The sequence below is a fragment of the Macadamia integrifolia genome, chromosome 1 (assembly GCF_013358625.1).
Source record: "Macadamia integrifolia cultivar HAES 741 chromosome 1, SCU_Mint_v3, whole genome shotgun sequence".
NCBI lineage: Eukaryota > Viridiplantae > Streptophyta > Magnoliopsida > Proteales > Proteaceae > Macadamia > Macadamia integrifolia.
Genome location: NC_056557.1, coordinates 32,099,503 through 32,125,680, shown reverse-complemented (window position 1 = coordinate 32,125,680; position 26,178 = coordinate 32,099,503). Strand labels below are relative to the sequence as shown.

Here is a 26,178-nt window from a genome sequence, read left to right as displayed (position 1 = left end):
TCCAAACCCTATGTATCCCTGTTATTTTAATTGAATGAAGTTAAGCTTACCAAAACAATACGGATGCAACACTCTCTATTGGTGGTACGAAAGGGGACTAGGGTATATTTCTCGGGATCATAGAGGCTAGCAACAAAAGGCTTTCTCTATTCCAGCTTGGCTTAGTTCAGCTAGGCAGGGAGAAGCTCTTGCTATACAAGAGGCTCTTTCACAAGCGATTACAGAAGGACTTATGCATCTACATGTAGAATCTGATTGCAAAGAAGTTATTGATAATATCCTTGATCAGAAAAGCACCCCATCTCTTGATATAGCAATAGTCATTTCAGATGTGAAAGTTTTGGTTCCATCCTTAGCATCTATTTCCTTTTCATGTATCCCACAGGCACTAAATGATGTTGTAGATGTCCTGGCTATGAAGGCCCTATCTATTATGTATATGATAGAGTGGCTGCTCTCAATTCTGTGGCTTTATGATCTTTGCGTATCTGAAGCCATAGGTTGTACGCATATTTATCATTAGTAAATTTTTCTTATACACAAAAAAAAAAAAAAAAAAAAAAAAAAAAAAAAAAAAAAAAAAAAATCAAAAATCAAAAATCTACGGCGAGTTCTCTTTCTATCCAAAACAAAAAAATTGTCTAACGGGAGACGAGGAGAAAGAATGGTATCCTGCGCCTGCGGCACGCACTAGCGCATGGTTTGCTGGTAGCGTTCTCTATTCTATATCTACGATTTTTCTTTGTTTTTTGCGTACGATAAGGGGCATTACGGTAAGAAGATGAAAAAACTGAACAATTAATCGGCAAGGTGTAGAATTTGGAAAACTCTCTCTCTCTCTCTCAAGTCTCGAGAGATGGAGTTGGCCGTTAAGAGCCTTTCCTTCAGTTGCCTAAGCCCTAAGGTACGAAAGGCTATGAACAGAATGGCAGTTTCTCCTCACTGGCTGTAAGTATTGGCTTCTCCATTTTTTTTTTTCTTTCTGATTTTAGAAATTAGTTAGTATTCAATAGTTTTGGTGGGTGGAGTGTCCTCATATGGATTCTGGAATAAATTATTGCTTACTCTTTCTGTATCTGAACCGTGTTGGTTAACGGTACTTACTTTTCCTCTGGGATTTCTTATTATGTTGGATTGTAAGTTTTAACCCACAGACCATATTTTCAGTTTTGCTTCTATTGCTTCCGTTTTTCTGTGCAATTTGATTTTTTTGGTCGATTCTTCTAACAGGTTCTCACATTTTGTTTCTTTCTTTCTTTTCCACTGTTGATTGAATATGATTATTTCAGTTTTTTTTTTTCCTGAAGAATCTACATGGGTGAACTTGGTTAGTTATATCGTTTTTTCTTTCTAAAAATTTAGTAAGCTCTATCTCTAGAAAATTCTTCCCCCACCCCTTTAAATATTTTGGTGTGGTTTCCCGCATAGTGTTTCTTTGAGTATAGTTTTTGCCTTCTTGTTTTTCCTTTCCAGTAAGCATGATATCCATTTTCTCATTTTTCTTTTCCATTCAGAGACTACTTTATGTTTCTTCCTTTTTGTTCAGGATTTTTTTTTTTTGATACTCTGAACATTTGTCTCTACCTTTTTAATTTTGGTTTCTTTATCATTTTTGCATTAATTAGTTAATTTTGGTGGAGTGTGAGGAAAAACAATTAATATAGTTTCCAACATTGAAATGATGCTTCCTCAGGATTAATCAATTCCCTGAGTAGGAGAAAATTTTATTTTTATCTCACTTATTTATTTTAGTAATAATTACATTACTGTATTATTTATTCTCACTTTGAATTATTGAAGGAGTGAACATTCATTGTGCTTCCCGACTCTTGTTCAACTGAGTTATTTATTCTCGCTTTGAATTATTGAAGGAGTTGATATTTATTGTGCTTCCCGACTCTTGTTCAACTGAGATGGGTGATAGAATGTTTCTGATTTTGATACAGACAACATGTCACAAGCAAATAATGGACATTGGCATTTCTAGTTGTTCTCCCCGACGAGCCTCTTGTTCCCTTGGAATGACTGATATTGTCCTAGAATATTGTTCAAGGTGAGATTTATTCTATAACTTCGCCCCGAGCTAAATATAAAAAAATAAACGGTAAAAAATTTAGAGGGGAAACCATCTTAGGAAAAAAAGAGAGTAAAATATCTATATATAAAAAAAATCCACTGTTCAATTTTTTAGATCTTAGGAAACCCATAGTAGATTTAAAAAAAATAAAAAAATGAAGGAATAAAATTCCGATCTCATAAACCCTTTTAAAAGTAGTTTGGTCATTGGAACATATAAAAGGACAAATCATAGTTGAAGTTATAAATTATAACACCCCAAAATGTCTAGTTCTGAGATTTTTCTATTATAGCATGTCATTGACACAAAAGGGAAATATTAACGTTCACCAAGTTAGATGAACTTTGTAGATTTCATCAATTGCCAGGGGAATTTTATTCATTTTATATGCTTTAGTGGCAAAATTGTTGGAGAGGTTCTAATTAATAAAAAATTGGACTTTGGTTTTTTGGGTAGCATTCTTTCTGCAATGATTTTGAAGATATTTTCCCATTTTTTTTGGAAAGACAGGTATTGTAGAGCTAAAGTGGACACATCAACCAAGCTCACAACTGCAGGATTTTAAATCAAAGAACACCCAATTAACCTAATGCAGATTAATCACAAAAAATAGGCTTATTTTATTAGGAATAAGCCTAGGGTTGGGTTCCATACATGTTGGGCCTTTGATCCCATATGTTTTGATTGTATTGAGCCACTTTTATAGGTCCTAAAGAGGGGCTCTAAGATTAAGTACTATAGAAACGCAATCCTAAAATGATGCAGAAGATAATGGATAAACAAGAACAAGCAATGCACACAGATTTACGAGGTTCGGCAAGATTGCCTACGTCCCCAGTGAGATGAGATCCTATTTCACTATTAATGGAGAATAGAGTTACAATGCTCGTCCCTCACACCTCTCAGTATTGCTTGCATTACAGAGAAAGAAACACTCATTACAAATATATAGCGAAAAACCCTAATCCATTATCTATTCTCAAGTACTTAATTTTCTTTCTTGTCTTCCTTTCTACCTCAGCCTTCCATTCCTTAAATTTAGTGAATACCTCACTTTTATGCTTCATGAAGTAGATCCAGACTTTCCTTGAGTAATCATCAACAAAGGTCACGAAGTATTCTGTCCCACCTTTAGATTTTGTTATTGAAGGACCCCATACATCGCTGTGTACATAATCAAGCACCCCTTTACTCTTATGTTTTGCAGTTTTGAAACTAACCTTGCACTGTTTCCCAAACACACAATGCTTACAGAAGTTCAGTTTACAAGTTTTCACTCCCTTCAACAGTTTCCTTTTATGAAGCTCCATCTATCCTCTATCTCCCATATGCCCTAACCGCATATGCCATAGATATGTATCATCTGTATCAAATCATACATCTGTAGTCACAGATGCTCCACCTGTAACAGTGCTCCCTATGAGTCTGTATAGGTTTTCTGTTAGCTGTCCCTTTATGACAACCATAACACCCTTAATTACTTTGAGAACTCCACCTTCTGCTATGTACTTGCAGCCATTTGAGTCAAGTGCCCCCAAAGATACTAAGTTTTTCCTTAGTTCTGGTACATGTCTCACATCTGCTAAAGTTCTTACTATCCCATAAAATATCTTGATTTTGATAGTGCCTATCCCAATAGTCTTGCATACAACATCATTTCCCATTAGGACAGACCCACCATTATATGGTTGATATGTATCAAACCAATCTTTATGTGGACACATGTGATATGAACATCCAGAATCTAAAATCCAAGAATTAGAAGGTTGATTCTTACCTGATGATATAGAGAGTACATCTCCATCATCTTCATCTGAACTGTTAGCCACGCTAGCTTCCTCAGATGTCTTATCTACACCTTTCTTCAAGTCCGCCTTCCTCTTCAAGCACTCTCTCTCCAGATGACCTTCCTTCTTGTAATAGTAACAAGAGACCTTTGTCTTTGCCCCTTTTGATTTTGATCGACTCTTCCCAGATCCCTTATGATTTGATCTCTCTCTTTCTTGCTTCTTGTTACCTCCGAAAAGACCTTCTTCTTGAGATTTCGTATTACTGGTCTTCTTCTTTGTATCATTGGACATGAGGGCAGCCGTGACTTCATAATGTAGGGATAGATTTGGACCACCAAACCAGACCCAAGACTGCAGGATTTTATAAACCAGAGAACAACCAAAATTTGCCCAAAAGGAGACAGCAGCAATAATCCAGAATTTAACTAGTAATTTGAAAACCAGAAAGAACAAACACAGAATTCTAGAATATCGACTAGCAGAAATTATACCAGTAAGCAGAATCAATTAACAACAGAATTAGGACATAAAATAGGTCACAATCAGTCACACCAGATCACAGAAATAGTATCGATCTGTGAGGACAGTAACACTGTGAATAAACCAACCCAGTAGCAGTTTTAGAATTAAATCAGAAACTGTTGAAGCACTAACGGTCTTCAATATTCAGAAAACTTAATTCAGCAGTCCAGAAAATGCAATTCAGATCAGCAGAACTAGAATCCAGAAAATGGAAACTTCAGTTCACTAAAAGACGAAAATCTGGAGATTTCTAATATCTCATCAATGGATGAGCAGAATCAACCAATATTTGGGTCGATCCTCACTGGTATGGGGAGGAACCTTTGATTAAAAAGCTGGACTAATCGGATACTCAGATCTGGTCATTCCAGCAAGGGCGGATGCTTTGTTTTGCAGAATTTTCTGGGCATCAGAGTGATAGATTACATGCCTTGTTTTGCAGCCCTAAGAAGTCTTGAAAGAGATATAAAAACTTAAGAGAATAATACTTAGAGTAGACCTCCTGGACTTCACGCCGCAAGGAGTCAATTGGATCAAACACCAATTCCTTCAGCCTTGATCAAACACAAGACAACTCTTCATGAAGAAGATAATAGCAACAACCATTAATTTTTTTATCAAAATCATTCTAGGCTTTTAGGAGCCTCCTCTTCTTTATTTATAATGTTAATGGGGGGAGAGAATTACAAAATAGAAGGTTCCTCAAAAAAGAAACCTAATATTCTCCTGATACAATAGTTACTAAAAACTGAAATTAGAAACTAACTGAAATTAGAAACTAGTTGAAAAAGGAAACTAACTACTAATGACTTGATTCAATTAATAACTTGACTCCTAAGGAAACAAATATAAGTCAAATCAAGCCCAATTAAAAAGGAAACTAATGAAAATGGAAACTAACTAGTAATCCCGTACTCAATCTTAGAGCCCCCTTTTAGACCCATAAAAGTGGTCTATTACACTCAAAACACATGGGATCAAAGGTCTAACATGTATGGAACCCAACCTTAGGCTTATTCCTAATAAAACAAGCCTATTTTGGTAATTAATCTGCATCACTTCATCCATCTTAAGGGTCTCCTTTCCGTACAAGAGAGTCGTTACCAGGTGATCATATGATTCTGGGAGCAACGACAACAACAGTAACGCCTTGTCTTCATCCTCGATCTTAACCTCCAGGTTTGCAAGTTTACTTACAATCTGATTGAACATGTTAAGATGCTGTAATAGATCCGTACCTTCCTCCATCTGTAGATAATGCAATTGCTTCTTCACGAACAATTTGTTCGTTAAGGACTTTATCATATAGATATTTTCAAGTTTCGCCCATAACTGTGGTGCAGATTCGATACCCACAATATATTGTAGGACATCATCAGAAATATTCAATCGAATAACACTTACCTCCTTTTCCTCAATCTCTTCCCAATCTTCGTCAGTAATTTTTGCAGGTTTCTTCGACTCCCCAACAACGTTTTCGTCAAACCCTATTGTATCAGAAGATCCTTCATCCTTTGACGCCAAAGGGTGAAATTGTTCTTCCCATTAAACTACTCGATATTATACTTGACATTCGATTCTTTCCCTGCTATCGTGATAGTAAACCCTAGAAAACGGAAACCTAGAGCTCTGATACCAATTTGTAGAAACACAACCCTAAAACGATGCAGAAGATAATAACAAGCAATGCACACAGATTTACCAGGTTTGGCAAGATTGCCTCCGTCCCCAGTGAGATGAGATCCTGCTTCACTATCAATGGAGAATAGGGTTACAATGCTTGTCCCTCACACCTCTCAGTATTGCTTGCATTACAGAGAAAGAAACCCTCGCTACAAATATATAGCGAAAAACCCTAATCCGAAAAATACACAACTGCCCTCAGAAAAAAAATTCGAGCGGGGGGCGTGCACCTCCGTCCTGCCTGTCGAGGCGTTGCACCAGTACTCCCTGGATTAAACTGTGACAGAATACAAGACATCGTACACCAACAAAGTACGGGATTGCTGGTTAGTTTCCCTTGTAGGTTGGCTTAATGGGGTTTATTTAGTTTCTAATTTCAGCATTATTTAGTTTCCAAATTCAGTACTTAGTTAGCTTCTAATTTCAGTATTAGTAATTCCTAGTTTCTATTTCCAATTTTAGTAACTTGAAGAGTTTCTATTTTCTTTAGTTTCCTATTTCAGTTTTTGGAAACTAGAGTTAGTTTCTGTTTTCTTGTAACCCCACCATTATTATAAATAAAGGAGAGGGCTCCCATTAAGCCCCACGATTTATGTTTTAAAAAAAAAGACTTGTTGCTGCCGCTGGCTTCGGTGACTACTCCTTGTGTTTGATCAAGGCCTAGGGATTAGTGTTTGATCCAATTGACACTTCACGGGGAGAAGTCCGAGTGGATTGCTATTGTTTTCTGGTTATATTTATTGGGTTATCTTCTCCAGCAGAACAGGTAAGTAATTGAACCTTCTGCAGAATTTTTCTGGGTTCTGGATCTCTGTTTACCTATTCTGTCGACCTGTTCTGTTTGGGGTTCTGGCCACCCGATGGCCTTGTAATTCTGGTCGATTGTTAGGATCATCCAGAGGAGGACTCAATCCAAGTCTGGTGCTGATCAGACCATGGGCTGGTCTGTTTCTGAGTTTCTTAATTCTGGCTGATAGTGTTCTCTGCCCAGAATTGATCTCTGGTTTTTTTATTTCTGTGTTGAAGTTGACTGCTGCCCTTGTTCTCCAATGGACTGGAACTTCCATTCAGTGGTTAGATATGTTTATTATTTCCTTAATACTGCTCTGTTGAAGTTTTTGAAGTTGTTGGGATCGATTGCCAGATCTCAAAACCTGCCGTCCCAGAATTGAGTTCTGATTTGGTGTATCTATTCCTGTGATGTTTTGATTCTGGTCGTACCTTATTCCATACTTTATTTCTGTTGCTGGATATTCTATTTGTTGGTGCAAGTTCTGCTTTCTGACATTCCAGATTCTGGATCTGATAATTCTGGTTGTTTTAAGGACTGTTGACTGATTAGTATTGGACTGTTATTGCTGTTTACTATTGGGTGGTTATTGGTTGTTCTTTGGTTTAAACTTTCCTGCAGTTTGGGTCTAGTTTGGCTTGTCAAACCTAGTCATACATTATAACCAAGGAAGAATAGCCACTCTAAATAATTCAGAAACAAGGAAGCAATTCAGTTCTGGAACCGAGGCTACCAATTCCAGAAGTGAAGGTTTTCTGAGTTCAGAATGTCATTAGATGTGATTAGGAGTTCAGAATGTCATTAGATGTGATTAGGAGTAACAGTTACCTATATGGGGTAATAACCAAACATATTCATGAACAAATACCCTAGGAGGCAAGAGAAATCAGATTCAGCCTATCGATTTCAGGTTCAGATCAGTAACAGGGCCAAAAGTCACTACAGGACAAAAAATCAGTGATTTCTAATAACTTGCAGATCACAGGTCAGAATGACCTGTATTTTGGATCGAGTCTCCCTCCCTAGGAGTACTACAATTGATCGAAAGGCCAGCCCTAGGTGCTGGCTGGTTTGCCCTAGGGGGTGATGGATTGATGCCCAAGTAACTCAGAAATTCTGGGCAGAACTGAGGGTGGGAATGAACCCATACCTATAGAATGTTTGGACAGATCTGCAGCACCTTGAATTCTGGAGCATGAAGAAGATAACTTGAAGAAGATGATCCTCCTGGGCTTCCCACCGCGAGGAGTTGTTGGATTGAACACCAACCCTTCACTGTGATCAGACACACAATAGTTTCTCACAGAGAAGCGGTAGCAGCAGTAGTAGCAATATTAGTTTTGTCAAATCTTGGGAGCTTTAGGAGCCTCCTCATTATTTATAATGACTAATTGGGGAGAGAATTAAAAAAGGAAACTTTCAAAATGGAAACTAACAACTAATGACTTGACTCAACTAATAACTTGACTCCTAAGAAAACACATACAACTTAAATTGAACCCAAGAAAAAAGGAAACTAATGAAAAATGAAACAAGTTAGTTAATCCCGTATGCAACCTTAATACCCTCAGTTTAGACCCATAAAAGTGGCCTATGAGTCTATGACACTCAAAACACATGGGATCAAAGGCCCAACATGCATGGAACCCAACCCTAGGCTTATTCATAATAAAACATGTCTATTTCGATGATAGATCTGCATCAACAGGAATTTGAATAAATAAACAACAATTTTGTGTCCAAACAAACTAAGAGAGGGAATCTAAATTGACTGCATATTCTACGCAATGTGAACTTGGGGAATTCTCCTATTACTCGACTACATTAAACACTGGACTGGAAATAACAGGTTTCCTGTAATCCATTGGAGTTGGTGACTAGTTTTGATACACGAAATTGACTTCCCAGTTCCCCACTTCAGCTTTGTTGATTGTGGAGTTTTTTCTTCATTTCACTTAACTCAGATGCTGAGTGAGAATAGGCAATATTTTTTTAAAGCTTTCAACTCTGGATTTTAATTTGTGCATCATTTGGTTTCAGATCTTTGTATTCACATTACAGGGCAAGTTGCAGATTTTCTGCCCCCGCTTGTGCTGTCTCTGCAGGTACGGACACAATAATTTTTTTATTCTTCAAGATGTTTTTGAAATGTTTTAGCTGACATAATGTTTAACTTTCCTTTTTTTATTGAGGTTTAGAAAATGTTAGAGTTTCCGCTTCTCCTTCTGAAGACTTCTCTATTACAACTACTACTACCTCTACGGCTATGGAGCTAAAGGTAAAAAAGGGTTTTCTTTTCCCAGTCTTGTTCTAGATATGAAGTTAGCTTGAATATCAACCTGGAAATTGTAACAATGTGGACACTGATTCCCTAAACATAAAGTTGCTTCAGATTTTTGCGAGGCATTCTTCTTGAAAAAAATGTATTTAAGAAGTCCTAACTTTTATAGGCTCTTCAAAATAATTATTTTAATTTCAAGGATGTCCAGTTTTGATAAAATTTCATGTATACAAACATGACAACCAGATTAAAGTTGATGTATATGGAGCCAAAACACAAGCTATATTTGATGATGTTTTCTCTGAGATGGTCTCTGCGGCACAGCCTATTCCTGGCTTCCGAAGAGTAAAAGGAGGTATTTTTCAACAAATTCAGCAGATAATTACTTTTTTTTTTTTTTTTTTTTCCTTTTTTTTTCTGGTGTCTAATAGTTAATAGGTAAAATTTGATGCAGGAAAATCACATAAGACTTAATTTACTGTATAACCTTTGGGTTGGGTTAGATATATGACGGGCCTTTTATCCAAGGGGTTTTGATGAGGTTCACTGGGCTGAATAAACCAATCTAGAAATCCAATTAGATAACCAGAATCGCAGTGAATCAAACTGAGAAACTTGGGCAGAAAATTGTGGGGATAATATCTTACAATCAACAATACCAATGGTGCCAAAACTTGGGTCAAATGAAGGTTCTAATATGTTAATTATATGTCCAAATATTAAAGCAAACTGATGGTTAGATTGGGAGAAACAAGTATTGTCAGAAAATAGAAACTTGACAAAGCCAGAATTAACTCATAGGAGAAACAATAACTCACACTCAGTTGGTCAGATATCTCCCAAAATCTGGTCACAGGTGGAAGACTGAAGGAGAAGACAATATCAAAAGGGGAAGGCCATCCAATTGCTGGATTGGTAGCACAGAAGAAACAATCTCTGCAACCAGAATAGGTCAGAATCCCGTAATAGTAAACTAAGAACTGAATAACAGGACTTGCAGAAGAGTGAGTGAATGATAATGGAATAACAAAAGAAGGATGAAAAGGAATTAAGGAGAATATGGAGTGAGAAATCAAACCTAACTTAAGACCTGATGACTGCTGGAACAACAGACCCAATACAGAAAGCAAAACTGGAATAGATACTGTGCCGCAAATTGTAACACTTCTCACTCTTTAGTCAACAGTTTCTTAAAGAAGTAAAAGGGCTCCCACGACAGTAAGGATTATGTAGAAAAATTAGGAATACAGGAATAAGGAAGAGGAGAGCAGGAAGGGGAAGAGAAGGATATCGTCTGGTTACACCATCAAGACCTAGGTAAGGCTTCACCACCCACCGTTCCAAGGTTTCACCACTTTAGCACTTGAATCACCATGAGGCTGCTGCTCCGTTGAAGGACACAATAAGGTGTGGGCTGTGGTTTCCTTCCTGTATTTATAAAATATGAATTATGGGTTGCAAAAATAGAAAGTTATTGCTACTAAGTAGCTTGAAAGTAAAAAATAGGGACTTCCTATGGTCTAAGTTGCCATAACATCAGAATAGAAACTCCTATGTTGATAATGGCTTAGCAACTAAAACTAGCACAAAGAATTATAAACTATGATGGAATAGTAACTAGTTAAATATCCTTCACACTATCTGCCAAAATAAATACTCCAAGGATGCTGGTCGATGGCTACATATGGGCAGAATATGGACCTAGTTATGTTCTTAAGTATAACCAATATATGGGCTCAAGTATGGGCCTGATTATAACTTAAGTCGATGGCCTAATCTGGGCTGGTTATTACTTAATTCATTGGGTCTAAAACTTAAGGGCCTGATTGGCGACCTTTTGGTTCTTTCTCCTCCTATGCTGGCCTTGCATAGCTTTAGCTCTCCCTGGCTTGAAGAAAATCGTCCTTGAGTTGATGCAGATCCAGCGATACCCTGATTCGCTTCGCTTAGGGTCCACTTAAACAATTATATTCCAAGTACAAGAAGCAGTGGCAATTTTGTAATTAAATGGAATGGAACAACTGTAATAAACTGAAATTTGTAACATAATGGAAAGGTTGTAATTCCTTTGAAGTTCAACTTAGAAGAAGTAAAGTGTTAAGGATGTCTAACGTAAGGCTAAAGGATAGTCTTGGAAACTTAACTCAACTCAACTCAACTCAACTCAGCCTTATCCCAACTAAATGGGGTTGGCTACATGGATCCAAGATATATATATATATATATATATATATAAAAAGACGACTTTGGGACATCCCACTCACGAACAATTGGCAACCTGAATCTTAGCCTTCCAAGTAGCTATGTTAGATGCCATATTTGGGTGAAGACTTAACTTTTGCATGTCTCTTCTTACTAACTCATCATTAGTCATTTTTGGCCTACCCCTAGATCTTTTAGCTCCATCCAGCTGCATCTGGTCACTCCTCGGTACTAGGGCATTCAAAGGCCTCCTTTGGATAAGCCCAAACCAACGTAATCGACATTCTCTGAGCTTATCTTAAATTGGGGAAATTCCCAAATCGGTTCTAACCTGGTCATTCTTATTCTATCCCTTAGGGTTTTGCCACACATCCATCTCAACATCTTCATCTCAGCCACACTCAACTAATCTACTTTACGCTTCTTGACTGCCCAACATTCTGCACCATACATCATAGTTGGTCTTATGACTGTTCTGTAGAATTTTCCCTTAAGCTTTAGAGGAATCTGTCGATCACATAAAACTCCAGACGCCCCTTTAATTTCATCCATCCTACTTTAATTCTGTGGGAAACATCATCATTAATCTCACATTCTTTGTTTAAGGTAGAGCCCAGATATCTAAAGCAGTCACTTTGCGGGATCTCTCTCCCCCCAATTTTCACTCCCTCGCTATCAATCCTCAAACAACTAAAGTTACACATCATATATTCCGTCTTCATTCTACTTATCTTGAGACCTCTCGATTCCAAAGTATATCTCCATAGTTCCAACTTATTGTTAATCTCTACCATAGTTTTACCGACCAGAACAATATCATCTGCAAAAAGCATACACCACGGGATCTCTCCTTGAATATTCCTGGTTAAGTTATCCATGATAAGTGTAAACCAGTAGGGGCTCAATGCGGATTCTTGATGTAACCCGGTAGTAATTGGGAACTTAGCACCTTGGCCTCTCACTGATCTCACACTAGTCACCACATCTTCATACATGTCCTTAATTATTTCCACGTATTTACTTGACACCCCTTTCTTCTGTAAAAACTGTTAGATTAAATCTCGGGGGAACCTGTCGTAGGTCTTTTCTAGGTCGACAAAGACCATATGAAGATCCCTCTTGTAGGTTCTGGATTTTTCCATAAGCCTAGAAAGAAGGTAAATCGCTTCTGTGGTGGATCTCCCAGGTATGAAACTGAATTGGTTCCCTGAGATATTGGTTTCTCTTCTTATGCGAACCTCTATTACCTTCTCCCATAGTTTTATAATATGGCTCATAAGTTTTATGCCTCTATAGTTGTTATAGCTTTGGATATCGCCTTTATTTTTGTAGATTGGGACAATAACACATCTCCTCCACTCATCAGGTATCTTTTTTCGTGTTCATGATCTTGTTAAACAGCTTAGTAAACAACCCCACGTGGTCCCAAGCTCTTCCACACTTCAATTGGGACCTCATCCAGATCAGGTGTCTTCCCTACTTTCATCTTCCTTAGGGCTTCATTAACCTCGGTCACTTCTATCTTGCGTACATACCTATGATTCCTGTTGTCAAGCTGGATACTTGAGCCACTCCTATTAGGGCTGTCTCCATTAATTAGGTTACAAAAATACTCATCCCATCTCTTCTTTATGTCTTCATCATTCACAAACACACTACCCTCATTCTTAATACATTGAACATGGTCGAGATCCTTGCTCTTCCTTTCTCGAATTTTAGCTATCTTATAAATAGCCTTTTCTCCTTCCTTGGTATTTAATTGTTGTAGAAGTCATCATATTTTCTCGCCCTTGCTTTCCCCACAATCTTTCTTGCCTCGTTTCTGGAGGCCTTATATCTCTCTTTATCTTCAACTTCCCCAGTCTGTTGCCAAATCTTAAAATTATCTTTCTTAGTCTTGATGACATTCTGGACCTCCACATCCCACCACCAAGTCTCTCTAGGGGCCAACTTAGTACCCCTAGACACCCCTAGAACCTCCTTAGCAACTTTCTTAATGCAGTCTGTCATTTCATTCCACATCGTGTTGGTGTCCCCTTCACAATCCCACTTCCCAAGCTTCACCACATTATCTATAAAAGACCCCACTGACTCACCTTTCAATCTCCACCACCTAACCTTAGGGCAAACATGTTTCCTTGGTTTCTTCTTCGATAAACAGAAGCACAAGTCCAAGATTAACAATCTATGTTGAGAGGTCAAACTCTCCCCAGGGATGACCTTACAGTCCTTACACATCCATCGGTCAGACCTTTTAGTGAGAAAGAAGTCTATTTGACTGAAATACTGTCCACTTTTGTAAGTAATTAAGTGTTCTTCTCTTGTAGCGAAAAGAGTATTAGCAATGGATAGATCGTATGTGGTTGCGAAGTCCAAAACTGAGGTTTTCTCCTCATTCTTCTCCCCAACTCCATAACCTCTGTGCACCTCTACATAACCTCTCCTATCTTTACCAATGTGTCCATTCAGATCCCCTCCCATCTGGTCTAAAGCTATGCATCAATTCATCAATGTGTTCCCAAAATTGTAGCTTGCAGCTTTCATCCAATCCTGCTTGGGGAGCATAAACGCTAATAATGTTGACCACCTCTTTATCTAACACTAGCTTTAAGGATAAGATCCTGTCTCTCACTCTTTTAACATCTACCACATCGTTCTTCAGCTCTTTATCCACCACTATGCCAACTCCCCCTCTCCCACTTTGGTCTCCCACATACCAAAGTTTAAAGTATGTCCAACATCTTAGCTTTTATCCCTTTCCATCTAGTTTCTTGGATATTTACGATGTTGATCTGCCTCCTCTGCATGACATCTATCAACTCCAATCTTACTCGTCAGCGAACCAATGTTTAAGGAGGCACATCGAATCTTCCTTTTATGGCCAACATTCCTTACAAGCTCTTGTACATGATGCAAAGTATATCGATGCCCTATGTCATTTGCGTGGGATGCCCTGACATCAGGAAAAATGACATAGGACATAGAAATGGGGAAAATACGATAAAAAAATACGGGGATATATGCAAAGGGTAGTCTTGGAAGTGATATTATAATAACGACAATGAAGAATAAAAGAGTAAGCATGGTTCAAGATCTTACCTCCAAGGTCAGTAGGGCCATAGTAGTTGCAATTTGTCCACAATCTATTATTATTCACTTTCTCGGCTGAAGTCCAAGGCCTGCCCAACCAATATCCTTTTTCGATACTCGGTGGTGGCATCTTCCTAAAAATGTACATAAAGAAATGTAAGAGAAATAGATCAATACAAGTGTATCACTATGTATGATGCACTTGAATAATTTCCAAAGAATGTTGAACTAATTTGAAATCATTTTTTTTAGAAAATAAAATTTGACATAATATAGAAATATAAGGAAAAAATCGATTAAAACTTGGTGATGGGTTTATTAATTTCAATTTTGTAACACAAGAATAAACCGAATTTTTTTTTTAAAGTTTCCATTATTTTTTGTATTTTTCCTAACTTTTAATCATTTTCTGGAAATTATTAAAAATAAAATATGAAATTCAGAAAACTCAAAATTTTAGTTGGAACATGTAGATATGTTGTTTGTATACAACATATAAATTCACACATGTTGGCTTTTTATGTTGCAATAGATCTAAGAAATTTGAAAATTTTTAGAGCTTTCACAGTTTTAAAGAAAAAATGTGAATCTAAGGTCAAAATCTTGTTTTTTTTCCTACGATTCTTAGTTGCATCATGTATGTTTAACATTAATGTATGATGCATTTGTAAATGACTGACCTAAGGAACATGGTTTAACAAAAACAAGGGAAGACAAGGACATACCTTCTCCTCTGAAGGTTTCTCCAAATCTTGAGAAGTTGAAATCTAAGGTTTAGGATATGGCTTCACAAGTGTTAGATGATCTCTTTAGAGTCATTTTTCCACTTTCGAACAAAGCCCCATGCAAATTTGAAGCAAAATGAAGGATTTTTTCAAGTTTCTTCAAGCTTAAGAACCCTTAGAAGTCGCATCTATTCTAGTTTTTCGGGTCTGAGAAGTAAAAACAGGCATTTTAGAGGTTTTAAGAGGAGTATCAAACCATATCGGTTCGCTGATACAGCCCGATACTTATGGTAAAAAAAAAAAATTGGATTCAATTGGACGTATCGATGAGTATCGTACAATACGGTACAATACATTCATACACTTAGTAATTACATGTACCGTATTGGTGGTATCGTATCGATGGCTACTGATACGTATCGGCCGATATGGTATGATACACTTCAATACTTTAAACCATGATGTGGAACACCTTTTAGCATCATTCAATTTCTCACTCTAGAAGGCAATTAGGTGACTAGCTTGCATAAGCACTCCTATCCTAACATGGGATGCATCCGCAGCCACTTCAAACATGAGGTCAAAATTTGGTAGGTGAAGCACCGGGGCTTCCATCATCTTCTGTTTGATCACTTTGAATGCTTTAGTGGTAGCTGGTGTCCATTGGAATGACACCTTTCCTCCTTTCATGCACTATGTGATGGGTGTCATAATGGAGCTTTGGGGAACATCAATGGGGGTTATTGATCTCTCAATTACCATTAGATTAAAAAGTACAAGGAGTTAGCTGAAGTAGCTGATGCTATTTTACTCAAGATGACACTGAAACTAGGGTAGAATGGAGGGAGACCTGCCATTGGATGTAGGAGCCTCTGATGGGGCTCAAACTTGGATCAAATGGAGGCCCTATGGTACTGATAGAAGTCCCTAAAGGGCTTGAGAAACTGCTGGCTGGTTTAAGAGTTATAGAAGTTCTTGATTCTAGGACCCTAAATTAGGAAACTTGGAGAGAACCTTGTAGAAGATGATCCAGCCTTCAGATGGATCCCTAGTTCTGGTCGAACCTCCCTTCATGCAGGTAAGTCCCGTAAAGGGCTTATTTTATTGGAACTAAGCCTTGGGTTGGGTTATTTAGGTGTTGGGCCTTTGATCCCATGGGTTTTCTTTGTAATAGGTCACTTTATGGGCCTAAAATATGGGTAGAAAATAGGATAACAAGATTTACTTCATTAGATTAGTTAGAGTCCTAGTCTTGATATGTTTTGGTTGTTTTGTTTAAATCCAACTCCATATTGGAGTCTTACGTGTGACGTGTCTTTTAGGAGTCCAATTTTGTTTTTTATTTGGTGGGCAAATAGCTTAAGTCCTAGGCTAAGTATGTTTCCTTATTTGAGTCTATTTTATTTGTTATTTCAGTTTCCTAGTCAGTTTAGGTTTCCCAATTAGTTAAGGATTGGTTAGGCCTTTCCTTTTTAGTGTTTGAGTCTGTTTTGAGTCTTCTATATCAGTTTATAAGGGCCTACAACATTGTACACGAATTTGATGAATTCAGTTTGCAGTTTTGTGCTCCCAAAATTATGAGAGAGAATTTCTTCAACGGCTGAGAGGCCCAGGCTAAGATAGCCATTCCCACCCATATCTATCCCATCTCCATCCTTCTTTCATTACCTTCTTCATCCAACAACAAGTAAGTATTGCTCTTCAAGTTTTCCTTGAATCTCTTCAAGTCTTTTAGAAGGTTGGATGCCACACGATTTTTCAGATTATGCAATTCAGCCATCCCATCGAACTCAAATTTTGACCAGGCATTTAAGAACCCTAATTCGGAGGTCAATTGAAATATGGGCCCTTTCTGACGGCTTGATCTTTAGATATTTGCAAAATACCAATTCTGCCTTTCCCTTTTTCAGGATCTGAAGAAGTTAATGTTTTATGTTCAAATATTTACTGTTTTGCTTCTGTTTGTTGATTGAAGTTAACTCTTGAAATTATAGTTTGTTTGCGCTTTATTACTCTAATTTATGGACCTTAATTTTGGCCTAGAAATTACTGTTTTTCCCTTCACGGTTATTGTTTTGGTTTTCCTCTATGGTTGCTATCTTATTTCACTCCTAATCTTCATTATTTTCTTTGGAACTATCCTTTGAGTATAGATCCTTGTCCACTAGCTACTATTTTGATTCTTTCAAATGTAGTACTGCATCATCCCTAGAAAGCCTCTTAGTTGATCCTCAAAATTAGAGCCTTGGTTGATGGCTGTAGGGTTAGTTATGGCAGTTCTTGATGTTGAGCCAAAATAAGAAACTTCCGTGATTTCCAAGAACCAGATGTGGCAGCTTCTGCTGGGGCTCTTTTCTTGGTCAAGTGACTCCCTTGTTTTCTAGTCAAACCCCCCCAAAGCTGGAGTAGATCGATTCAAGGGCTGGGAAGATCTGATGACTTGATTCCTGCCCAGAAAACCCTGATTCCTGGAATTGATTGTGACTCTTTGCTGGATCTTCAATCTTCAATGGAAGCTGGTCTTCAAAAATTTGGTTGTAACTGCCTCAACAACCTTCAATTGTCTAACTAAATAACAGAAAAAGAAAAAAAGAAAAAGAGAATCGATGGAGGATTAGAAGGGGGAGAAGAAGTGGTTGGGTTGGGTATCTCACACTCTCAAATATTAGGAATCTTACCCTCTCAAATAACAGCTCTCTCAGGAAAGAGTTAACACTCAATTTGTCTGAATTCAACTTGTCTTTCCATTCAATTGATGGCCTCTTTATAGGCTCTAAAATTAATTACAAAGTTGAGTACTAAAAGGGAAAACTCCTTACAACTTAGAAACTGATATAGACAAATAAAAAGAAACTAACTTAAAACTCCTAAAAGGAAACTTAAGTAACTAACAAACTAGTTTGTCAGCAAGACAAAAGGAAAACAACAATAAAAAAGGAAACTAATCCTGATCTACTTGGGCAATTCGATGGCTGCCGGACTCCTCCCTTTGAGGCTTCTTTCTTCAACAATAAGGGACAGTTGGAGGATCTTCTAGAAGCTTCTTTTGAGGACAGAACTGGAGATCAACTTGCTGAGATCGATGGGGCTGTAGGAGGGCACGATCAGCATGCGACCTGGCCTGGTTTGTTGGGCTGAACCAGGGCCAGATGTAGGGCAGAGCTGGACCATGATCTGGTCAACTCGAGCTCTCCTCTTGGCAGCCCTATCTACATCAATTTTCCACCATTGTTTCAGCTTCTTTTTCAGGATTATAAAGATAAGACTTGGTTAATACCTTAATACCTATGTTACTTAAAAAAATATCTTTGGCAATGGAGGAACTCAATAATTTTCACCTTCCATTCTAACAAGAGACTAGAAAAGCTAAGAAATTTAGGGAGTTGGAAGAGAGCTTTGGAATGAAGCAAACAAGCAAATGGGTCATCTATTTGTAGACAAAATTCCATAAAGAATTTGATGGGATTGAAGGCTCACTCTTCAAGAAACATTCCTTATGAATTCCAAAACAAAATTAATATAAATTCATTAACTAAAGTCTTAGCATTTAAGTTAAGAACTTAAACCGATACAACGGTTCATATTTCAAAACATTATTTGTTGAGATATGGTTGGTTCATTAATCCAAAGTAATAACATTGATCACAGGACCATTAACCTCATATTTTGAAACATCTGTTGAGAGTCTCAGAATCTCCTAGGGAACATTAATCAATCATTAATGCCTTAGTGAATGGTTAAAAAATTATTTTTAACAAAATTTAGAACAAAGAGACGCAATAAAATGCACAAGACCTTTTGAATTCAAAACTTGCGGGAGTCCTTTATGTATTCACAGAAATACGTACTTACGTCTTTGGTTAACAACGGACGACTATGGACTCTTTTTAGTACTAACGGAAGTATGTCCAAACACAGACTCAGTCTGTGGATGTCTGTTGCCAACATGTTTTTCTAATCTTGTTAACAATACACTTTTCACTTACAAAAATGAAACACTCACAAGGAACACAAACACATATCAAGAGAAAACATTCAGGCATTCGAAGACACATAGTTCAATCAAAATCAAAACACATTAAACATATAAAACATATAAACCTAGATTATCAAACAAAAGCTTATCTAAATTACCAAACCTTACTATCCTACTATTTCAACATGTAGTAGACTCCATCTATCACCATGCCACATGCCCTTTGGCATTTTCAGAGTGGAATTTGGTCACTTGGTGAGTAGGGAGGATCCCTTACTCCAACCTTCTTTGGTGAGCTATAATACGAGTAGAACTTTGGTGTTTCATTGCTCATTTCCTTTTCCATGCCTTTGCCTATGAATTGACATTGTTTCTTGTTATGTGGCTTATTCTTTTTGTCAAATTTCTTGTTTTTCTTTGACTTAACTTTGGGTTCATCCTGCAAAATAGAAGTAACTTTCCTTTTCGGTACCCATTTGAGCTTGGGTCCATGGGGTTAGTCATTTCAACACATGCATACTTCATATAACCCTTTTTCATGACAAATAGTTGTAGAAACGCAACCCTAAAACGATGCAGAAGATAATGGAAAAACAAGAACAAACAATGCACATAGATTTACGAGGTTCGGCAAGATTGCCTCCTTCCCCAGTGAGATGAGATCCTGCTTCACTATCAATGGAGAATAGGGTTACAGCGCTCGTCCCTCACACCTCTCAGTATTGCTAGCATTACAGAGAAAGAAACCTTCGCTACAAATATATAGCGAAAAATCCTAATCCGGAAAGTACACAATTGCCCTCAAATAAAAAATTCGAGCGGGGGCTGCGCCCCCCTACACCCCTGCTATGCAGGGGGCGACTTGCCCCCTTGCAACCCCCACAGCTCGCTAACTGGCTAGCGAGACCGCCGTCTTGCTTGTCGAGGTACTGCACCAGTACTCCCTGGGTTAAACTGTGACGGAATAGAAGACATCATACACCAACAATAGTAACCAATGGTGGTGAAGGTTTCACCTCCTTTATCAATTGATCTAGTCTTTGGCTTGTTAGAAGCCTAATTGAAGAATGAAAATGTGTGGTGAGCCCCATTGAAGATTTGAAGAGGTTTCCTTTGCAAGAAAATAAGGGAAGAAGAAAATAAAGAGAAGGAAAGAATAAGGAAGAGCAGGAAAGAAGAGGAAGAAGGAGATTCTTTGGCATCTCCAAAAAGCTTTACCACTTATTCTGAGCTTCTCAGGATACCAAGACCAAGACTGATAAGGGTTGTAAGCTATCTCACCTTGTATGTGTTTCAATGTATTTTCTAGGTATCTGTATGTATGCTAGTCTTAGGTTGTATGACTTCCAAGTATGTAAACTAGATGGGGTTTCATTGTACGGCATTGATATAAGCCCATTGTTACTATTGTTGGTTGTCCAGTTGGGAACTAGACAAAGGTTGTCGATACATCCTCGCGGTATTGATTGTGAAAATTGGGGGTAACAACACCCTTGCCTTTGCCATAACATTGGTTGAAGTAGGTCAAGGTGTCTTGAGTCATTGCATTAACTGAAACACCATTGGAGTTTGTAGCCGTCATCTGTGATTATTACAAGTCAAAGCAAGTCCGTAGTACCTGGACTATAGTTGAAGTTAAAACACAATGTTGAATATAGCCCAGTTGGCATTACTCCGTGGACTAGGCATGGATGCAAGGTTTCACCTCCTTTCCGAACCACGTATCTTTTGGTGTTGTGGATGTGCATGTATTTGTATTGTATATTTGAATTGCATTGTCCGGACTCGGGAGGATGGGTGTGCACATCGAGTAGACCTTGCCACAAAATTGTATTCTTGTCTGTGGTTGAGAGGTTAGGTGTGTGACATGACTATGTGTGGTTGTAAGTGCCATCAGTGGTCTCAGCTCTTGACAGGTTTGTTCATATCAGCTCTAGGAAGCAATGTGGTTGAGTAGTGCCATCAGTGAGTGCCAACGGTGCCAGAAATGGGGCTCATGATACATTGCTAGAAAATTTGAGAGAATTTTATAGACCCTGATTCACCCCACTCTCAATGTCAACTTGGGAACAACAAATATGTTTTTGGTGATTCTAACTTGTTTTTTGGTTATGAAAAACCTCATACATTTGTAAATCTTATATACCTCTCAAGCTCCAAAGTGTGCATGAAAGATGCCTAAGCAAGTGGATGGTGTGTTGTCAAGCGACATTATAGTTGTCACAGCGTCTAAGCGACCTAAAGCATGGAGGTGGCATGGATGCAAGGCGACCAAGTCACCCACCTTGGTGACACCTTGACAACTATGAGCTACATCAAATTAGAAGATCTCTCAAACTTGGTCAACATATGGGGCATGAAGTGTCTACACATATCGAAGATCAAGGCATTTTAGTAAGACTGTGTGGCATGATTGTGGCAATCAACTGGAAAACCATTTAGCCAACTTAGTATGTCCATCCAAGGCATGAAGTTGAGAAGCTAAGTGGAGGATTGAAGCTTCATTTCAATCAAACCATTGAAGAAAGCACCAAGAGCTCAATTGCCAAGGGTTAGCATCAATGTAATTGAAGACTTAGGAATAAATTTTTATCTTGCAATATTTATGTAATTCCTAAGTTGTAATATGGTTCACATAGGCTCTTACTTAGACCCATTTAACTTGGTCTTCTGAGTCACCCTAAGAAGGCCAAATTGGTATAACCTTAGACTGGGTACTAAACAAATAACCATAAGGGAACACCTCGACCTAAATAAGTATATTAGACTAGGCATATTAACTAAAAACATGTTGGAGGTCAAAATGCCAAAGAGTCAACTTTTTTGGCCCCCCAAAAGTCTAATGACCGGCTTGAATCCGAATGGTGTCACTCGAGAGCAGCCTAAATTGGATTGAAGATTAGACAAAAGCTTGGATTGACCCTAGACGGTTTAATGGTCGACCGATGATTGCCTGGATACTATTTTTTTGGATGAAAATAATTCATTACCAGGAAGAAGAATATAAAATGGGAAAGAAGGGGGGAGGGCCAAGAGGAACAAACCCCCAAAACTAGCTAACTAGGGGATACAACGATTGGGGAGGATGATAGAGCAAGGGAGACCCCAGGAGACAACAATGAGCCTGTTCCTTGGGGTGTCACAAACTGGGCGTTGACGAAGAGATCTGAGCTTGGAAGAAACGTCAAAGTAGATGGCTTTCCAAATCCCTTCTAAGGAACAGGAGTTGGGGGTCCATCTACGAAGGTCACGTTCTATCCAAAGGTGGTTCATGGTGGCGCAAAAGGCGAGCTTTCAGACTGTCACAAGTTGTGGAACCACTATAGGTCATGTCTACCCAAATCCATTCACGGGGGAGGGGGGATGGCACGGGTGGTGGGCCAACAAGAACGGAGAACCTTCTTCCAGATGGAAGCAGAGAAGGGGCAGGAGAAGAAAATATGGTCAACATCTTCAGTACCATTCCAACACATACAACAGGAAGTAGGGACTTGGATGTGGCAGTAGTTGAGGAAGGACTGCGTAGGGAGGCAGTAGGATAAGGCTCGCCAGGCGGTGAAGATATGCTGAGGGATGTGTCCTTTAAACCAGACGACATTGCGCCAAGGAATAAAAGGGTCTTTGGAGTGGATAAAGTTTCGGGCAGAGGCAGAGGAGAAAAGGCCCGAGGATGAGGGGACCCAATTGACAATATATTGCAGTCCTCTATGTCTAGGGGGGATGGGAGGAAGGGAGGACTAGAGATCAGCCAAGGGAGGAGGGAGAAACGGAGGGGACCAGCTATAGTGGGAGAGGATGGAGGCTATGGTGGCGGATTTGGTGGAACCAGAGGAGGAGATGATTCTAGGAGTGACTAGGGGCAGGAGGATACCTGTAGGGTGCCACGGGTTAAGCCAAAGCGAGTTGGAGGAGCCACTGTCAATAGAACAGGAAACGCCTAGAATCATCTCCTTACCATTTGGTAAGGAGGGCAAGGGGTCTAGAGTTGAGGATGCAATGCCAACTACATGAAGCATCATGGGGGAGGGGGCAATCCATAGGGAATCATATTTGAGGGGAACAAAATAAACCCATGAGACCCAGATGCCTCGCTACTTGGAGACAATATTCCAGAAAAGCTTAAAGATTGCAGTGGAGTTGACATCCTTGATTTTGCGGAGGCCCAAGCCACCTTCAGCCTTAAGCTGACAAAACTTTGACCAGCTCATAGGGTAAAGGAATCTGGTCGCATCAGTGCCTTTCCAAAGGAAGGCGCAGAGAAGAGAATCAATGGCTTTAGAGGTGGAAGCCGGGAGACAAGATTCCAGACCAGTAGAGTTAGAGGGATTGGAGAACAAATTGGATAAGGACAAGGCGACCAACATATGAGAGAAGCTTGCCTTTCCAAAGCTGAAGCCTTTTATTGATGGAGTCAAGGATGGGGGAACAATGGTGAGAAGAGAGCCAAGAGGAAAGAAGGGAGAGCCTGAGGTATTTGACAGGGAGGGTTCCCAAAGAGAAACCAGAGATGGCAAAGAGCTGAGATTGGCAGACCTCGGAAACACCCGAAAGAAAAATGTTGGATTTTACAAGGTTGATTTTCAAACCCGAAAGGGACTAAAAAGGTGGAGGGAGGCTATGATGTTGGTGATGGAAGTCGGGCCAACTTTAGAGAAGATCATAAGATCATCCGCAAATGCGAGGTGGGTAAGCCCGAGGGCTTTACATTTGGGGATGGGGGAGATGAGGTGTTGATCAGTGGAGGATTGGATCGAGCGGGAGAGAATTTCAAGGGCAAGACGGAAGAGGAAGGGGGAGAGGGGACACCCCTGTTTGATGCCATTGAGGAGGACAAAGAAGCGAGGGATGGAGATGCAAGAGAGAATCCAGTGGAAAAAGGATTGGGGGAATGACATTTGGAGGACTTTGGAGATGAACTCCTAGCTGATGGAATCAAAAGCCTTACGAATGTCTATCTTAAGAAGGGGTGCAGGGGAATGGGCTTTACGATTAAAGCCTCTGATTATCTCATGGCAAATGATGATATTATCAGAGATACTTCTCTCAGCGATGAAGGCAGATTGATTTGGACTGACAAGGGAATCGATGACCTTTAAATACGGTTGGCGAGGATCTTGGCAATGTATTTGTAGAGGAGATTACAAAGGGAGATGGGCCTGAAGTTGATCATACATTGGGCTCCCTCCTTGGGGATGAGGCAGAGGAAGGAGTGATTAATGCCAGAAATTTGGGAAGGATTGAGGAAGAAGCTATGGATGGCGAAGATGAGATCATCACGAATGATGTGCCAGCAAGAGGAGAAGAAGCCCATACTGAAGCCATCAGGGCCCGGAGCTTTATTAGATTTATGATGGCGGACCGCAGAAAGGATCTCATCATCTGAGGAAATGACTTGAAGGGATGGTAAGAGGTGATCAGGCACGAATTTGTTGAGGATGTTGGGGAGCGTGGGAGAGGCCGAAGAAGAGGGGAATGAAAGAGATCATCAAAGAAGGAACCTGCTTCAACTTTGATATTATTAGGGGACAGAAGCTCCCGACCGGAGCGGGAGATGAGCTTATGGATAGAGTTGGCATTCGTTCGGCTTTTGAGGGAGCAGTGAAAGTAAGCCAAATTGGAATTGCCAAGCTCAAGCCACTTGATCCTGGATTTCTGACGAAGGAAAGATTCTTCCTGGGCAAGACTTGGGGAGAGATCCAAAGCTGCCAGGGAAGAATTGAGAGGGTCCTGTTGAAGCCTGGATTGGATAAGGTCAAGTTTCTCTTGACAAGCGGTGACCTGCGCAGAGATGTTGCCAGATGTGGCGGCGTTCCAAGCTTTGAGAGCCACTTTCACACTCTTGAGCTTTTTGGCAAAAGCAATGAGGGCAGAAGGGTGGGGATGGCCTAGGTATCCCTGACTAAGGGGAGAAACTCCTTATGGAGGGTCCACATGTCAAAGAATTTAAAAGGTTTGGGGCCAAAGGAGATGTGGGGCTGAACAAAGAGCGAGATGGGGGAGTGATTAGAGATGCCTGAAAGATCAAAACAGGCGTGAGAGGAGGGAAAGGAGGAGAGCTAAGCTTCAATGACAATAAGGCAATCAAGCTTACAGGCCACCTTATCAAGACCACTATGGTGATTGTGCCAGGTGAGTTTGGAACCAGACCACCTTAGGTCATCCATCCCTATATCCTCAATGCACTCATTGAAGAAGCCAGAGGAGAGGGTGTCAATAGGGGTACCTCCCAGTTTCTCATGAGATGCCCTAACCACATTGAAATCTCCTCCAATACCCCAGCCCCCAGGGGAGGGAGGTGAGGGTGGAGGAGAAACAAAGGAGATCATACCACAAAGGGAGTCTTTCGAGGGGCCCGATTAAGAGCATAGACAACAAAGAAGAAGGAAAGGGGGGAGCCTGAGGGGGGAGAGAAAGAGAGATGGATGACTTGGGAGGAAGAGGCATTATATGCGATGTGAATGAGTTGAGGGTTCCAAAAGATCCAGATGCGCCCATTAGGGGAGTGGGGGTAGCTGGTGATGTAGGACCAAGAAGGGGCAATGGATGCGATGATGTGAGGGGCATTGGCTTCGAGAACACGGGTTTCAAGGAGACAAAAAACAATTGCTTTGGATGATTTAATGCGGGAGCGAATGGCAACATGTTTGGCAGAGGAATTGAGACCTCTGATGTTCCAAAAAGTCCAAGGGATCATTTGTAATTGGGATGAGAGGGCAGCCGAGGCTCGATCGAGCAGGAGGAAGGACCAATTTTATAATTGGTCCGACAGGAATATCCCTTAAGGGGGGAGGGGGTGGGGTTGGTGGAGGTTTCAGGAATGGTCTGTCCCTTGGGACGGCTAAGCGTAGGTATGACCTTTTGGCTATCAACAGTGTTTCTGGGGTGGCCTGGAGGAGCCAGTCCGGACAAGGATGGCTGGGGAGAAATATCTGTCAGTGGGTAGGAGATGGCCCGTAGGTCAAGAATCCCATAAGGGGAAGTAGTCTTCAGATTGTGAGAGACACAATTGGGAGGAGCATTAGGGACATGTAGGGGCCAGGGT

General features: G+C 39.7%; 1 protein-coding gene across 6 annotated transcripts in view; it reads left to right on the top strand.

Moving 5' to 3' along the window:
* The first annotated feature begins 652 nt into the window (after positions 1–652).
* The window catches only part of LOC122084204 (trigger factor), a 34,350-nt gene continuing 8,824 nt past the window's right edge, over positions 653–26,178 (top strand). The window contains exons 1-5 of one of the 6 annotated variants that reach the window (XM_042652317.1): positions 792–948; positions 1,947–2,053; positions 8,903–8,967; positions 9,061–9,140; positions 9,390–9,498. In XM_042652317.1, the coding sequence (XP_042508251.1) occupies positions 1,968–2,053; positions 8,903–8,967; positions 9,061–9,140; positions 9,390–9,498 (340 nt within the window). In that variant the 5' untranslated portion in view covers positions 792–948; positions 1,947–1,967. Of the gene's footprint in view, positions 949–1,211; positions 1,231–1,946; positions 2,054–8,902; positions 8,968–9,054; positions 9,141–9,389; positions 9,499–26,178 lie in introns of those variants that run through there. The other 5 variants (XM_042652304.1, XM_042652310.1, XM_042652324.1 and 2 more) reach the window with 5 other exon arrangements.